This window comes from Microsporum canis, genomic scaffold (assembly GCF_000151145.1).
Source record: "Microsporum canis CBS 113480 supercont1.7 genomic scaffold, whole genome shotgun sequence".
Taxonomy (NCBI): Eukaryota; Fungi; Ascomycota; class Eurotiomycetes; order Onygenales; family Arthrodermataceae; genus Microsporum; species Microsporum canis.
In genome coordinates, this window is record NW_003299163.1 from 1,277,815 (window position 1) to 1,291,067 (window position 13,253).

At 48.5% G+C, this 13,253-nt stretch overlaps 6 protein-coding genes across 6 annotated transcripts; 1 reads left to right on the top strand and 5 right to left on the bottom strand.

The window, feature by feature from the left end:
- Positions 1-512: 512 nt before the first annotated feature.
- Positions 513-3,149, bottom strand: MCYG_07670 (oligosaccharyl transferase stt3 subunit; the record flags this gene model as incomplete). Its single annotated transcript, XM_002843841.1, has 6 exons — positions 513-786; positions 845-1,979; positions 2,033-2,626; positions 2,736-2,816; positions 2,907-2,930; positions 3,020-3,149. 6 exons carry the CDS (start codon positions 3,147-3,149, stop codon positions 513-515), a joined length of 2,238 nt encoding a protein of 745 aa, XP_002843887.1.
- A 1,097-nt stretch (positions 3,150-4,246) lies between these two features.
- MCYG_07671 (conserved hypothetical protein) lies at positions 4,247-4,771 on the top strand (the record flags this gene model as incomplete). Its single annotated transcript, XM_002843842.1, has 1 exon — positions 4,247-4,771. One exon carries the CDS (start codon positions 4,247-4,249, stop codon positions 4,769-4,771), a length of 525 nt encoding a protein of 174 aa, XP_002843888.1.
- Positions 4,772-5,036: 265 nt separating this feature from the next.
- Positions 5,037-5,984, bottom strand: MCYG_07672 (conserved hypothetical protein; the record flags this gene model as incomplete). Its single annotated transcript, XM_002843843.1, has 1 exon — positions 5,037-5,984. One exon carries the CDS (start codon positions 5,982-5,984, stop codon positions 5,037-5,039), a length of 948 nt encoding a protein of 315 aa, XP_002843889.1.
- A 1,091-nt stretch (positions 5,985-7,075) lies between these two features.
- Positions 7,076-7,986, bottom strand: MCYG_07673 (pirin; the record flags this gene model as incomplete). Its single annotated transcript, XM_002843844.1, has 1 exon — positions 7,076-7,986. The coding sequence occupies one exon, from the start codon at positions 7,963-7,965 to the stop codon at positions 7,078-7,080; it is 888 nt and encodes a 295-aa protein (XP_002843890.1).
- Positions 7,987-8,912: 926 nt separating this feature from the next.
- Positions 8,913-11,361, bottom strand: MCYG_07674 (dolichyl-phosphate-mannose-protein mannosyltransferase 4; the record flags this gene model as incomplete). Its single annotated transcript, XM_002843845.1, has 3 exons — positions 8,913-9,331; positions 9,402-11,046; positions 11,110-11,361. The coding sequence occupies 3 exons, from the start codon at positions 11,359-11,361 to the stop codon at positions 8,913-8,915; spliced, it is 2,316 nt and encodes a 771-aa protein (XP_002843891.1).
- A 572-nt stretch (positions 11,362-11,933) lies between these two features.
- On the bottom strand, positions 11,934-13,118 carry MCYG_07675 (conserved hypothetical protein; the record flags this gene model as incomplete). The annotated part of the gene is made up of 1 exon (XM_002843846.1): positions 11,934-13,118. The coding sequence occupies one exon, from the start codon at positions 13,116-13,118 to the stop codon at positions 11,934-11,936; it is 1,185 nt and encodes a 394-aa protein (XP_002843892.1).
- Positions 13,119-13,253: the final 135 nt, after the last annotated feature.

A 13,253-nucleotide genomic window follows, 5' to 3' on the forward strand; every position in this document is an offset into this window, starting at 1 on the left:
ATACCCGCAGCTCGACCAAGGTATAGAGGCAATGATGAAGCGATATTTGTATCTCAAGATCTCGTGTTAGATAGAAACCATATTTGCGTGTACAACTAGATAGCGACACATAAGATCTACATTAAGAACCAATGCGCAAGTCAGTATCACATATCAAATCATATATCAACGACAGCCTTAACTTACCTAGCTAGCAGGTTGTATTCCAACCAGTAAACTTGGTATTTCTTCGGCTTCGCTGAAAGGTGGCTCGAAGTGACTGCTTATGTAATATTTTAACTACAACGTCATTTTTGATAAGATAAACAGAAAAGAAGCAAAAACATCTGAGCCATGTAACATTAACAGTCCGAAGAAATAATAATCAGTGGTTATATGATACCATAGCTACAAGGGCAGCGGATTCCAGTAGATGATGGTGTAAAATTTCTATATAACACAATTCCGTTAGAAGAATGGGAAATTCCCAATAACTGGATACAGCATTTTTCATCAAGAGCCGGTCTACCTATTTATTCCGTTCGCAACACTGGTCTTCCTCGTCTTTTTCCAGGAGCGTTCTTCTTCTTGTGCCCCTTTTCAAATGCAGCAGCACTTCCGTGATCTCGCCCTAGATTGTCGAGATCCTTAACCTTATAGATTCGGATGATCCAGTTCTCACTTGTGAATGCCTCTTCGATCGTAGTTAGTTGCGGGCCCTGGGCTGGAACTCGGACACCACGGACACGGTCTTGCGCTTGCCCTGGAGGGAATAGACTATTGAAGTTATAATAGGACATTTTGTACCTAGAGGGAGGGTAGTTAGCTATCGGTACGCCTCAGACTATACTGAAGTAAAGCTTACATTAAACTGTTGCGCATTGTCGGAGTTGCTTGGTCATCTACGCGGTATTCGCCGCGTGCAGTGAAAAAGTCTCGTTCCTTGACCTCATCAGGCCAGATACCTTCGGCAATACGGACCATCCACAAGAATTTGTTGATGTCGTCTCCGGAATACCCTAATAGACCTCCGAACACAACAAGCACGTAGTCCACGTCATGTTGCCTCAGGATAGGATAGCTAACCTCCTCACTGGAGCTCATTGCTTTACCAACTGTGGCAATATGTGTATTGTTCCAGGTATTATTGTCAACCAAGGTTGGGCGATCAGCCATACCACCGATCTGGTATCCGTAATCCCACCACGCCATGATTTTTGTGTTCTTAGGGGTGTTCTGTCTAAGCCAGTAGTATGCTTCACGGTAATCATCAATAATAAATTGGGTACCGTCAGGTAATTTGCTGGCTAAAACAACGGAGGGAGAGGAGTAGGCATTGGAGGTGACCCAGGTACAATGGGCGACAAAGAATATGAGGTAGACTAGAACGGTCCCGGACACAACTACCTTGGAGAGATTGGAGTAAATTCCCACAAACTTATTGCGAGCTATCCGTAGGCCTCCTTGGGTTGGCTTATCACCAGAATGTTTGTTTTCGGAGCCCGGATTGGGGGTGTCCATGCATAGATATACATCCAGTATCTGAGACAATGCTAACGCAGCTGCGACACATACCACGGGTGTAAGAGTCAACATTAATCGGACCATGACTCCAGCAAAATAGCTTGCAAGGACAGCATAAATGATAACAAAGACATGTTCGTCTTTTAGCTTGTAGAAGCACATGTATACACCTGGTGGGAATAGCCAGATCATGATGTTCAAGTCGAAATAGAAAGCAGGCCATGCGGTAGGCTGATGTTCAGATACGGATGCAATAATAGGGATATGGATCTTCGCGTAGCCGGTGTCCCACAGCGAGTAAAATCGGCCACTCCATGGAGCAATAACTCCTGAGACAGTGAGAAGTACTAGCCCAGTAAATGACAGGGCGAAGACCAAGAGGACTAGACCGGTGAGAACTGTCTGGAACTGTTTGCTGGGAACCTGGGCACGGAGAAATTCCACAAAGGCGACAATTTGAAGCAGACCGAATATACCTGATTCCAAAGTTAGTAGACGCCTTATTAGAGGGGACGCCTAGTATGCTTACCCAGAGCTGCCATGTGGTCGCTGTTGCGGATTGGTAGGAAACCAACGAACGGAACCTGCATGCTGGCTAAGGTACCGAGGGCATACCATGTTGTATAACTGATGTACAGACGGGAGGTATATCTCCCCATGCAAATGAGGACAAATACATGGAGAGGAATCAGATTGGTGATAAAAACATATCCACCCCAAGCAGACACCATATATCCGTAGAACAAAGCCGTCAAGGCACCCCACATGATCGATCCATTCTTCACAGCCTTAATCCAGAGGAAAAATGTAAAAACCAGAAGGAAGATGGCAATTGCTTCGTTATCATAACTACCAGCCACTGATCGGGAGATGTAGCCTGGTGCAATTCCAACAAATGCGGCGGCTAGAAGACCAGCGGAAGGCGAGGGAGCCATCTCAGTAGTGAGAAGATACATGGCTAGAGATGTCAAGCCAGAGAAAGCGGGTGCAAGAAGAACGCATACGTTTCGAATATCGACGGGGAGGGAGATGAGTCGTAGGAGCTTATAGATGACACCGCTGGTAACCATCAATCCGGGATAAAGTGTGCCACCAGTAACACGTCCAAGGGGGTGCCATGTTCCTAGGCCATACTGCGTCAGTACGAAGGTCCATCATTTCAAAATAAGGAAGCTCTAGGTAACTGCTCTAGAGAATGCAGATCAGGTTTGCGGGAATATGATGCTTCTTACGGTCATCAAACCAGTCCCAGAACTTATAGAAGCCATTTTCAACAAGGTATTTTGTAGCTCGGAAATTGAACCATGGATCAACTATAATGGCGCATTGCGGTCAGTTGCAGTTGACTTTAATGCCGTGCGGCTAAATTGATGTCCATAGAGATGGCAGAGGCATATTCGTACATTCGTGGATAATACTTTCAAATCCTATTGAAGTAGCAAGACTATTAGCCATCATATTCCACGCTAATTCATATACAAACAGGTATAAGGGGCCCTCCTGGTGATATCCATACTTATTACACTGAACAATCTACTGGCAATGGCAGTTGCGGCGATAAACAGCAGGATAATAACGCGCAACAGCCCACGGGTATTCTCAGAGGTGCTACCCTTCAGAAAGGGTTCAATTGCACCGCTGGCCATGATGGCCCAACAAAAGAAGAAGAAGCGGGTGAGAAGGGAATAAGAGGCAGACTTGCTGTCGCGCTCATGGATGTAAATCGTCTTGCTTTGAGCTTCTTACGAACGCAACACGCTGGCTTCGAGCTTAGTCATCCAAAGCTATTTTTTGACTACATCCGAAAGGAAGACATCAAGTTACAGCATCTCTCGTCAAGCATCGATAATATCAGACATTCATCTCTTGGTTATTGCCTCTGCTAGGCACGAAGGGCTGGCCAACGGTGTCGTTACGCAATGAGAAAACATTTTGATAACCTCCATCTTTCCAGATGGGCCAGGCAGAAACACGCCACCAAAACAAGCATAACTACACAGATACGACAACGACAATCCAGACAGAGCCTCATTGCGGCTTCTAGCCTACTATGTAGGTGGAACTTTGAGCAGACAGGCATTTATGCGGCGTTTTGACCCCCAAATTCATGCAGTATGCCTGCTCATGGCGCCAAATTGCATTGATATCACTATGCCACCTCAGCGTGCCATGATGTATTGCTGTTTACTGGTTAATGATCATGCTGCATGGCCTGGGATGTTTCCGGTTATTCCGACTGTGACCTCTCATCCATTCATTTACAGTGCTTTGACCCTGACTACTCAGGGTAGAGGGTGACTCATGTTGCTAAGCGTCGACGAATGCCCATAGACGAGCATTACCAAAATTACCAGCAATTATTACTAGGTTTTTCCAATGTAATCCTAGACATCCAGTCCTCATTCGCCCGGAGCTATCCAAATCTACTTCCGTCGAACACCTAACCCCGTTATGGCAGTTGGACAAGTAGGCTGTACAATCTTTGATGGCTGGCCTATTACATGACAATTACTTATAACAAGGCTATCCAAACACAACAGCTGGTCTGTTTTTCAATTTTTAATGCCTCAATGATACCCTTTATATTTTGTATATCATCGTTTATACACAAGTGACTATATAAAGCCCCTCCTTCTCTGAGATTTCCCATCTTTATTTCTATCAACTCACGAAGCAGAGCCCGTCAAATAATAAACCCCTTACACACCCAACATTCCACTCTATACCGCCATCACCACCTACGATGTCCAAAGAAAGGGCACTTGCTATCAAACAGCTGCAGGAGGAAGCACTACGCAGCCTTCCACCGAACTCCCTCTACATCGTACTCTATATACGATCAGATCCACCCGAACCAAACAATTTCCACTGGGGCTTTTACTCCCACTACAATGAAACTGGTGGATGCAAATACCACATGAGGAATTTGGGTGATGGATGGATAGCGGATCATGGACCAACTGCTGGTGTCTTTAAATCAACATTCCTTTGTGTCCTCATCCAAATTGCAAGCATCCCACCTGAAAAGAGGAGCTTGCTGGATCAGATCATGAGATCCCACGACGGAAACACCAATTCCATTCCTGGAATGAGCTGCAGAGTCTGGTTGCTAGTCATTCTACAGAAGTTGATTCAGCAAGGGTTAGTCCGGTGCAACAGCTGTGAGGCACTGGAGCAGGAATGCCTGGAGATTGGGAACCAACATAGTCCTGGAGCCTCCAAAAATCATCAACCACGCCCTGTCGTGAAGTCTAAGTTATGTGATTAAATGCTCTCTCTCAAGATCATGGACATCGGGGGTGGCAATTGGGGTATAAGGAAATATCTTTGACCTTTTAGTTTGCAGCTTGTCATTTCATATTATTTCTCAGTGTTGTGATATTTACATATTGCCATTTCGTATTTCCCTCAGCTCCAAAACTAGCTTGTCGTTGCATGTTAACTCCTTTAAGTTAATTGAATAAAAAGCTTAGTTGTATCTACGTTTTTTGTATTGGGCTAAATAAAGCTTCTGAGATCATACTTCCATTAAATTACATACCTATATACGAGTCAACAGTCAATAAATTCAAGGCAACGTCTGAAGAGAGTTCTTGAGAATACTGATCCCCTCCCATCCAAGATGCGACTTGATACCACCAACTGTTCCGCCCAAATCTCATTGCAGTTGTGAATTCCCAATATTCAGGGTACCAGCCAGCAGACTCCCAATCCAGGAACCCTGATAGGTGTCCGTCATGGTCAATCAGAATATTATGAGCCTTGAAGTCCCCGTGGGTGAACACAATCCGGTGCGGCCTTTCGTAAATCTTCCTTGCTTTCACTAACGTCTTTTGGAACTCATCATTTGAGGCAAAACCATGTGCTGAAGCGGCAGAAAAGAGGTAGTCATATAAACCTTTTTCAGTTGAGAAAGGCCCCATGATATGGCGTGGAACACGCTGGCTTCGAAGGGGAGTCCCAATCACTGAACCCGTATACAACTTAGCAGGGGGGCTCCATTGACGCATTGCATGCACACATGTCTTTAATTCCTCAAGCCATGGATCCTCTCCTTCAACTTGCAATGGATCATCTGAATTTTCCAGGGTTATACCAGGGAGTCTCGTCATCAGAATCGAAAATGTCCTATTATACGGGTGATTCGGATGCTCGCCACAGCAAAGGAACTTGGGAACTGGTACTCCAGCAGCCGCTACCATCTGCATCGCTGCAACCTCCTCAAGGCTTGTCCGATCTGTCCATTTCATCACCAAACCAAACGGCAGCTGCACAATGTTGTGGTCAAATGGGATATTGAACCAGCGACAATACCACCGAGAAAAGCGGCAAAGGCCTTTATGAATGATGCCCCAGGCGAGTCTGATAGTCCTCCCAGGTATATGAGGAACCGGAGGAGTTATTTCGGATATGCGAAGGAGTATTGGCCGTGGCCATGTAAAGTCAGGTCGTAGAATTTGCGGTATCCATGGACTAGCCATGTTGAGGACCTGGGAAAGCTCGTATAAGAGCTGATAGGCAGCGGTTCGAAGCTAAATGGCGCGAATACTTGTCAAGAGAATATTCATGAGATGTAAATCACGGTAAGAAATATGTCTTGCACTTCCCTGGGAGCTCAACCAACTAGCTAGTTCAATATGAAATATCTATTTGGTTAGGCGCGCGTTAAACCAACAAGCATCGCCTAAGCAACATCAGCTTGATAATGTAACTCATCCAGGAAGATGGCATTTTTCCTCCTGAAACGTTCGTTTGTCCAGTATAACAAATCATTATTTTGACATTAAAGAACTCCTAGTAATAAGATATCAAGAGTATACAACTCAGTATGAAGCAGACAAAAGTCATCTAAGGCCATCCTTCTTCAAGCTGTTTAATCCTCGTCGTTCGATCCAAGGAAGCCCTTCGCTTTACTTACACTGTTACGCAATTAGCATTCGCATAAAAAATACATGCTTAACAATAATAAGAGTAGGGGGCCGTACTGTCCCAGGTCATCATATTCACCACCCTCTTCAGGCGGAATCACACGATTATCGCTTCCACTGGCTGTCGAACCAGGTCCTACCCTCACCTGCGACCCCGGGAACTTATTCTCAACGCCTGCATCGACGCCTGTGTCCTGAGCTGGAAAGATTGTAAGCAGAAGATCAGATCCGCGTGAGGAGGAACTCACTGGTATCGCTGATATCCTTCCTTCTTCCGGTCTTTGCTTGGTACGAGTTGAGGTCTCGTTCTGCTTGATATGCTTCCTGAGACATGATTTATGCGTTTTAGGATGGATTATACTGTGAAGATAGTTGTATTGCTATATCTTTGACTATAAGGGATATATATATACATGTCTAGGAAGATGTCATGACATCATGTTTACAGGATGTATTCTACTTTGACGTAAGATATCAACAAGTACGTGGCGATGAAGACATAAAACACCTAACATTTGGCAATAACCATAGTACAAATGTAAATGCAAAACAGGATGCAAAACAGGAAAACATGCTAGGCAAATTCTGGGTTACAGGTCATATCTCATCAATTGAATCGTAACGCGGGTTGAAAAGTGTGATTCATCTATAGCATTCTCTTTCCGATCTCACTCTGCCACCCTCTGGCCCGTTCAAAGCCGTTAGAGCTGGTCTGGAAGTCACTGATAGCTTGGTAAACTTCGTCAGTGGAGCTCAGGACGAATGGACCGTATTGGACAATCTCCTGATCAAGAGGCTGGCCGGCAACGATCAGGAACCGGGAGTCCTCTCTCGATTGGTTCGACGCTTGTACGGAATCGCCCTCTTGTACGAACACGACGTTGTGGAACTGCGGGACGCTGCGTTTGCCAAAGGCAGTGGTGCCCTCGAGCGTGTAGGCAAAGGCATTCCATCCGATCGGTAGCGTCTGGGTGATCCTCCCGCCTGGCTTGAGTGTAATGTCCAGTATCCAGACGGGCGTGTAGGCCAGATCCTTGACCGAGTCTATCCCGTGCGACTTGCCCGATATAACTTTCACGATGGCTCTGCCATTATCGGCAGACGCAATTGGAATCTCATCGGCGCGGAGATCGCGGTATCTGGGTTCACACATCTTCAGCTTCTTGGGCAGGTCGACCCAAAGCTGTATGCCGACATTGGGGCTGCCGTCGGGGTTGTTGTGTGGCATTTCAGCGTGCATGATGCCCCTGCCCGCAGTCATGAATTGCAGATCACCTGGTCCGATGGTCCCCTTGTGGCCGGTGAAATCTTCATGATCTACACCGCCGGAGAGGAGGTAGGTGATCGTTTCTTGTCCTCGATGCGGGTGGTCCGGGAATCCAGCATCCTTTCCGACGGTGAAGTGGTCTAGCATGAGGAAGGGGCTGAAGTTCCGTAGCTTAGCGGTGCCGACTGATCGTCGGACGCGGGCACCGACGCCCTCTGACTTCTCGATGGCCAGAAATGCCTGTCTGATGGCTCGTGGAGCAGACATGTTGGTATGTATGGGGCTGTTGATGTGTGTAGTTTCTGTCAGGTTCTTCAGAGTAGAGTCTGGTCTTGTTTTCGCGAACAGAGTCAAGTTCTGTCTGACTGGATATATCGATGCAATGGAAACGAAGATGATGAGAAAAGAGAGAAACATCCAGGCCATGGAGAAACAGACGGTATTTATACCCTTTGGCCTCTCTCTGGCACGAAGAACGAGAATCTTCGAAGCGAAGAACGCTCTGGTAAGGTAGACATCGCTTTATAAACCCTTATGAGAGCCTGAGTAAGACCTGACGAGTTAATAGTTTCAGTGCTCTGGACCCAGCAAAAGGCTTAATTAGACTCCACGGATCTTTTTTAAACTGGATTCCATGCATCCTCCGAACCAACATATCGGCGCTTCTTGGAGTCTTGAGAAGTTTGCTTGTTCAGCTTGTCGAAGGCTGAAGGCGAAGGGAAAAAAAAGCAAAAAGTCTCGTTTTGTCAACGCTGACAAAACAAGCCTCGGCTTTTCTAGAAAGCTTAGCGCAGCATGACAAAGACGGTTGTAAGCAAGACGAAGACCAAAGGATGGCCGGCGATGCTATAAGATATGATATGGACCCCCTTTTGTGCATGCCCACATTCTTTACCATGCTTACTCGATGAACAGTCAGAGGTCATGCTTGTCTCGCTTGCATCGTATACATCAGGTACGCAAAGCTCGGCATGTACGTGCGGCAGAGAAGATGCTGTATTACAATAAATACCTAGCTAGAGCATAGAGGATAGTAAAGGAAACAGAAGGCCTTGAGAGAGGGCGCAGTGAGACGAGGAAATCCTGCATGGTTGCTCGTCTTGTTGATAACACGGTGTCTTGCTGCAGCCCCCTTTTTTTTTGGCTCGCCAGGGGCCGGATGGAGTACACGTATCTGCGCCCTATCCCTGTAGTACAATTTTCGTAGTAAACTATTACTTTGCAAAGTGCAAGTCGTAAGAGAGCCACTTTCGGGCGTTGATTCCAGCAACGTCCAAACCCGGGGTTCCGTAGGTTAGCGGGGCGAAGAAGCCGAAGCCCCAGATCGTGGCACCGAGGATGGCAATGGTGGCAGCCCAGATAGCCATGAGGCTCTGTCGGGTATGTTTTAATTTCTGGGGCTTGCCGCCGGGTTTCCTCCCCGTGGAGTTTTCGCTCAGGCCGGCTGGGTCGAGGTTGAAGACGAATTCGACCAGGGCTCCCGTTACGAGGACGGACGCTACGTGGGCTGGGAGATAGTGGTGGAGGAACCGTTGTCTTCCCATAAGGTAGAACGGGAAATAATGAGCTGCCCAGCAGAGGAAGAAGAAACCGGTGCTGTTGTACAGGCGGTTGCGGGTTCCTGGACCCCAGACTGGTAGTAGTATGCTATTAGTGACTGACAGTAAAAAAGTAATGACGTCTACAGGTACCGAATAACTTACTTTCTTCCAGAGCATCGATTCCACGACGAAGAGAAAGCTGGTCGGCCCCGATAATGCCGACGAACACGGCCAGAAGACTGCTTGAGAGCCACCATCCGACGGGGTTTCCGAGGAAGTAGATCTGCTCTCGGGTGTCGTTCTTCGTCCAGAAGCTGACACCACGGAGGAGGAATGGCCACTGGAACGGCTCGCTCGCGTACGGGTGGCTGCTCGTCAAGGCATTGTTATGGTGGAACATGGCGATCTGGAGCTCGAGGTACTTCTTCAGGAAGCGCATCGGCTGGACCTTGCGGGGTTCCTGGTTCATTCGTGGGCTGTCTGGCGCCAGGGATGGAATGTCCTCCGCATACCAGAGGTTGCTTGCTTCCTTGTTGTTCTTGTTTCCGTTGATCTCGGCTTGCTTGTAGCCCCAGTCTGGCAGAGGCTTCGTGTGAGTCCACATCGCGACCTTTGAAGGGAAATGGATCAGGCTGAACAGGCTGGACCTGGTTCGGAATTCTTCTTGCGATTTGCCCTTTGGAATCTGGATCTCAAACAGGGTATCGTTGCGTCGCTTGCCTGCAGCATCTTCAGGGGAGATGGTTGTAAACTCCTGGTTGGTCGGGTAGCTGGGAGACGCAACGTCGTGAGAGAGCAGGAAGCTGTTAGTAGCAACATGTCGAAGCTGGATGAGATTTCCATTCCGGACCTTGTGACCAGTACGGTTTTCAGCCGAGAACGCGAACTCGGGGATGATTTCCCAATGGTTGTTGGTATCGTTGTGTGGGTAGCCGGTGACCTGCTGCCCCTGACTCGAGACACGGCCGTCGTCATAGCGGAGGGGGTAACGGTCAAGGTGGCTGTGTAGATAGACTTTGGTATCCTTGTGTCGGATGGTGATCACGTCGTGGAACTCGATTCCCTTGGACTGAGCGAACATGGGGTTGTCACTGAGCGAAGCCTGGAACTCAGGGCTCATGAAGTCATCTCCAGGGCCAGACTTGGTAAGAATGGCAAAGTGGACCTGGAACCAGAAGAGGTAGAGGAAGAAAGGGACAACGATCAAACCGAATGCTCGGGCAGCAAAGTGGGTGCCAAACTCAAAGAGTGTGAGCTTGCCCTGGCGGCGATTGACGTCGAGTAGGTTCCATAGATCAATCAAGACGGCAGATCCGATAGTCACGAAGGTGAAGACACCAACGTATTTCGTGGAGATGACGCAGCTGAGGGCAATGCCGGTCAGAATCAACCACTTCCACCACTTTCGACCGAACGGTTCATGTCTGTTCTTGTGGAATTTGATATAGCACAGCACGCTCAATGCCATTGAGATGACTAGCGTAGCATCAAGTAGGATCAGTCTGTCCTCGCCAATATGGGCGTTATCGAACAGGAGGAGACTGGCCGAGAGGATACATGCTGGGAGCGAGTAGCCGGATTCCCACATAATTAGGAAGACAACAGGAACAGTCAGGGAGCCAAGCGTGGCTGGTAGAGCGCGGAGGGCAACATATGGCACCTTGTTGTCGATATACGAGTCTCCAATGTTTTCAAAGAGGAATTTTCCATCGAACCCGACGAGCCAGCCCACCAGCGCGAAGAGGAGTTTGGCAAAGGGCGGGTGGACGTCGAAGAAGTACGTTCCCTGGATATACAGTGAAGCGAACTATATACAGCGTTAGCCCGTCATTGTTGACTTTAATATAAAATCCATCTGGTGTATACTGACCTTTCCGAAATGCACTTCATCAAAGACCACCTGGTCAGGATGGCTTATCTTCCAAAACCTCGAAACGAACGCCCCGATGGTAACGATCACCAAGGCAATTCTGTAATCCCATTCCCACGACTCATCGTCTCCCTTCGCCACGGCCGGCTGCTTCTCTGCGCTCTTCAAGGCTGGCACGGCTGCAGGGGACGGAGATCTATCAGCATTCTTCTTGCTGCCCCGGTGTCGAACGCTAGAAGACGGAGAAGCCATCATCCGGCGTCAGAAGTAAATCCTTGCTATCCCTTATGGTCGAATAGAGCAGTTCTCGAAAGATGGAATGTTTATCTACTTGGGCGAAACTGAACACGTTAGCATCAAGCAGAGTAACGGAGTCGCTTGCGCATGCGACTGGGCCCTTGCAAACACACCTCAAGCAGCGTGTAAAAAAGAAAGACGCCTTAGGACATTATTAAAAGAGCGTCAAGAAGGACGAAGGAGAGGAATTAAAGAGTAAACAAGAAGCGGATTAAAAAAGAAAGGGAGGTTGGTGTATGAAGAAGAAATAAGAAGCGAAGTTGTAACTTGAAGCTGGTGGTAGCTAATAATAATTTTTTCTTCCCTTGCAGCGCTTGGCCAGGCTTCTGCTTCTCCTGAAGCTTCAGGCCGTTTGTTAATTCTCCGACAGCTAATAGTGGGAAGAAGGGGATGGTAAGAGAAGTATGCAGATACAGATAATAATAGCGTATACAGAGGCTTCTAGTACAATAAATGCTCAATATGTATCCAAGAGGCAATCCAAAGAAGAACAAGGCCATATACACCGAACGCCATCCATGCAGGGCTTAATCGTCATTTTCCATCATTTCAAGCAGGTCGAGCTCCCTCGTTATCATGGCCTGGTACTCTGCTCTAGACATACCCGACGCCCTGGCGAGTCGGAACATGCTCTTGACGTTGGTCGAGATGTGCTGTCGAATGGCCATCTCAGAGGCAGACTGACATTCTGCCGAGTGCTCGAGTTTAGATATGGCATCAGACCGGTTCGAGGACGAGGCAGAGGCTGGACGTGGGTGGCTGAGTGGAACGCTGGAGTCGTCGACCGGCTGTCTCCCTCGTTCAGTGGTCGACTGCGACTTCGACTGCGACTGCAGCTGTTGCTGGATGATATTGCCCATCTGCCGCTTGAAGATGTCTTCTAGGGTGTTTCCGTCGAGAGAGGTGTCTCCAACATCGGCCTTGTCGACAGTAGGATCGTCGTTGTCGAGAGCAGGCTGGACGTTGGAGTACTGGTTGTAGTATGCGGCGTCAGACATCTGTTCCCCGCCAGGACCGTCATTCTGGCCCTGAGCCATGCCGGTCACACCGTTCGCCGGCGTGCGTGACTGAACGTTGTCATACTGAGCCCAGTAGTCGTCCTCGTCGTCCCTGTCTCCGTCATCTCGTTCCTGGACGATGATTGGGACCGTCTTGTTACTCGGTGTCACCTCTCTTAACGCTTCCTTGAGCGTCAACTCCTCTACCGCCTCGTTGGCCTCTTCCACAGAACCAAACCAAGCGTCATCTTCGTCCCTGAGCGCATCAAGCGGCAGAACTTCTGCCACTCTCCACCCTGGTCCGCCCCCTTCCTGGTCTGCGGGACACCATACATACACCACCGTGAGGTCAAACTCGTTCAGCGGAAGTCGACAACGCAGTGTCTCGGAATCAAACCGTCTATACGTTATCGTGATGTCGTCGGGGATCTCTATCTCTCCCGACACTGGATGCGGTTCAAACGACTCCTCTGCCTCTCCCACGATCCTCTCCAACTCCGCTGCATTGGCGGGGCCCCAGCACAGCAGTTGAAGCCAGGACTCAGACGATGAAGCAGAGCCAGATCCCAGCAGCTGCACTCGCTGTCGAAGAACTGGGGAGAGCAGAGGCAGCAGTACTGGTGGCGGCCGAGAGGACGCAAAGCCGAGCGGCAGACAAGCAAGCAACGGCCCAAGCAGTTGTCTCGGTTCTGGAGGAGGAATATATTCGACCATATTCAGGCAAAAATCAACTCTGTCAGCGGCAAAGTCGACTGCTTTTTTCCCTCTGTGTCTCCCTTGAAGAGCTGTTCGGCGGCTTTATAGACTGGAGGGGGGGGGGCCAGAGAGGGCCTGATAAGTCACGCGTAC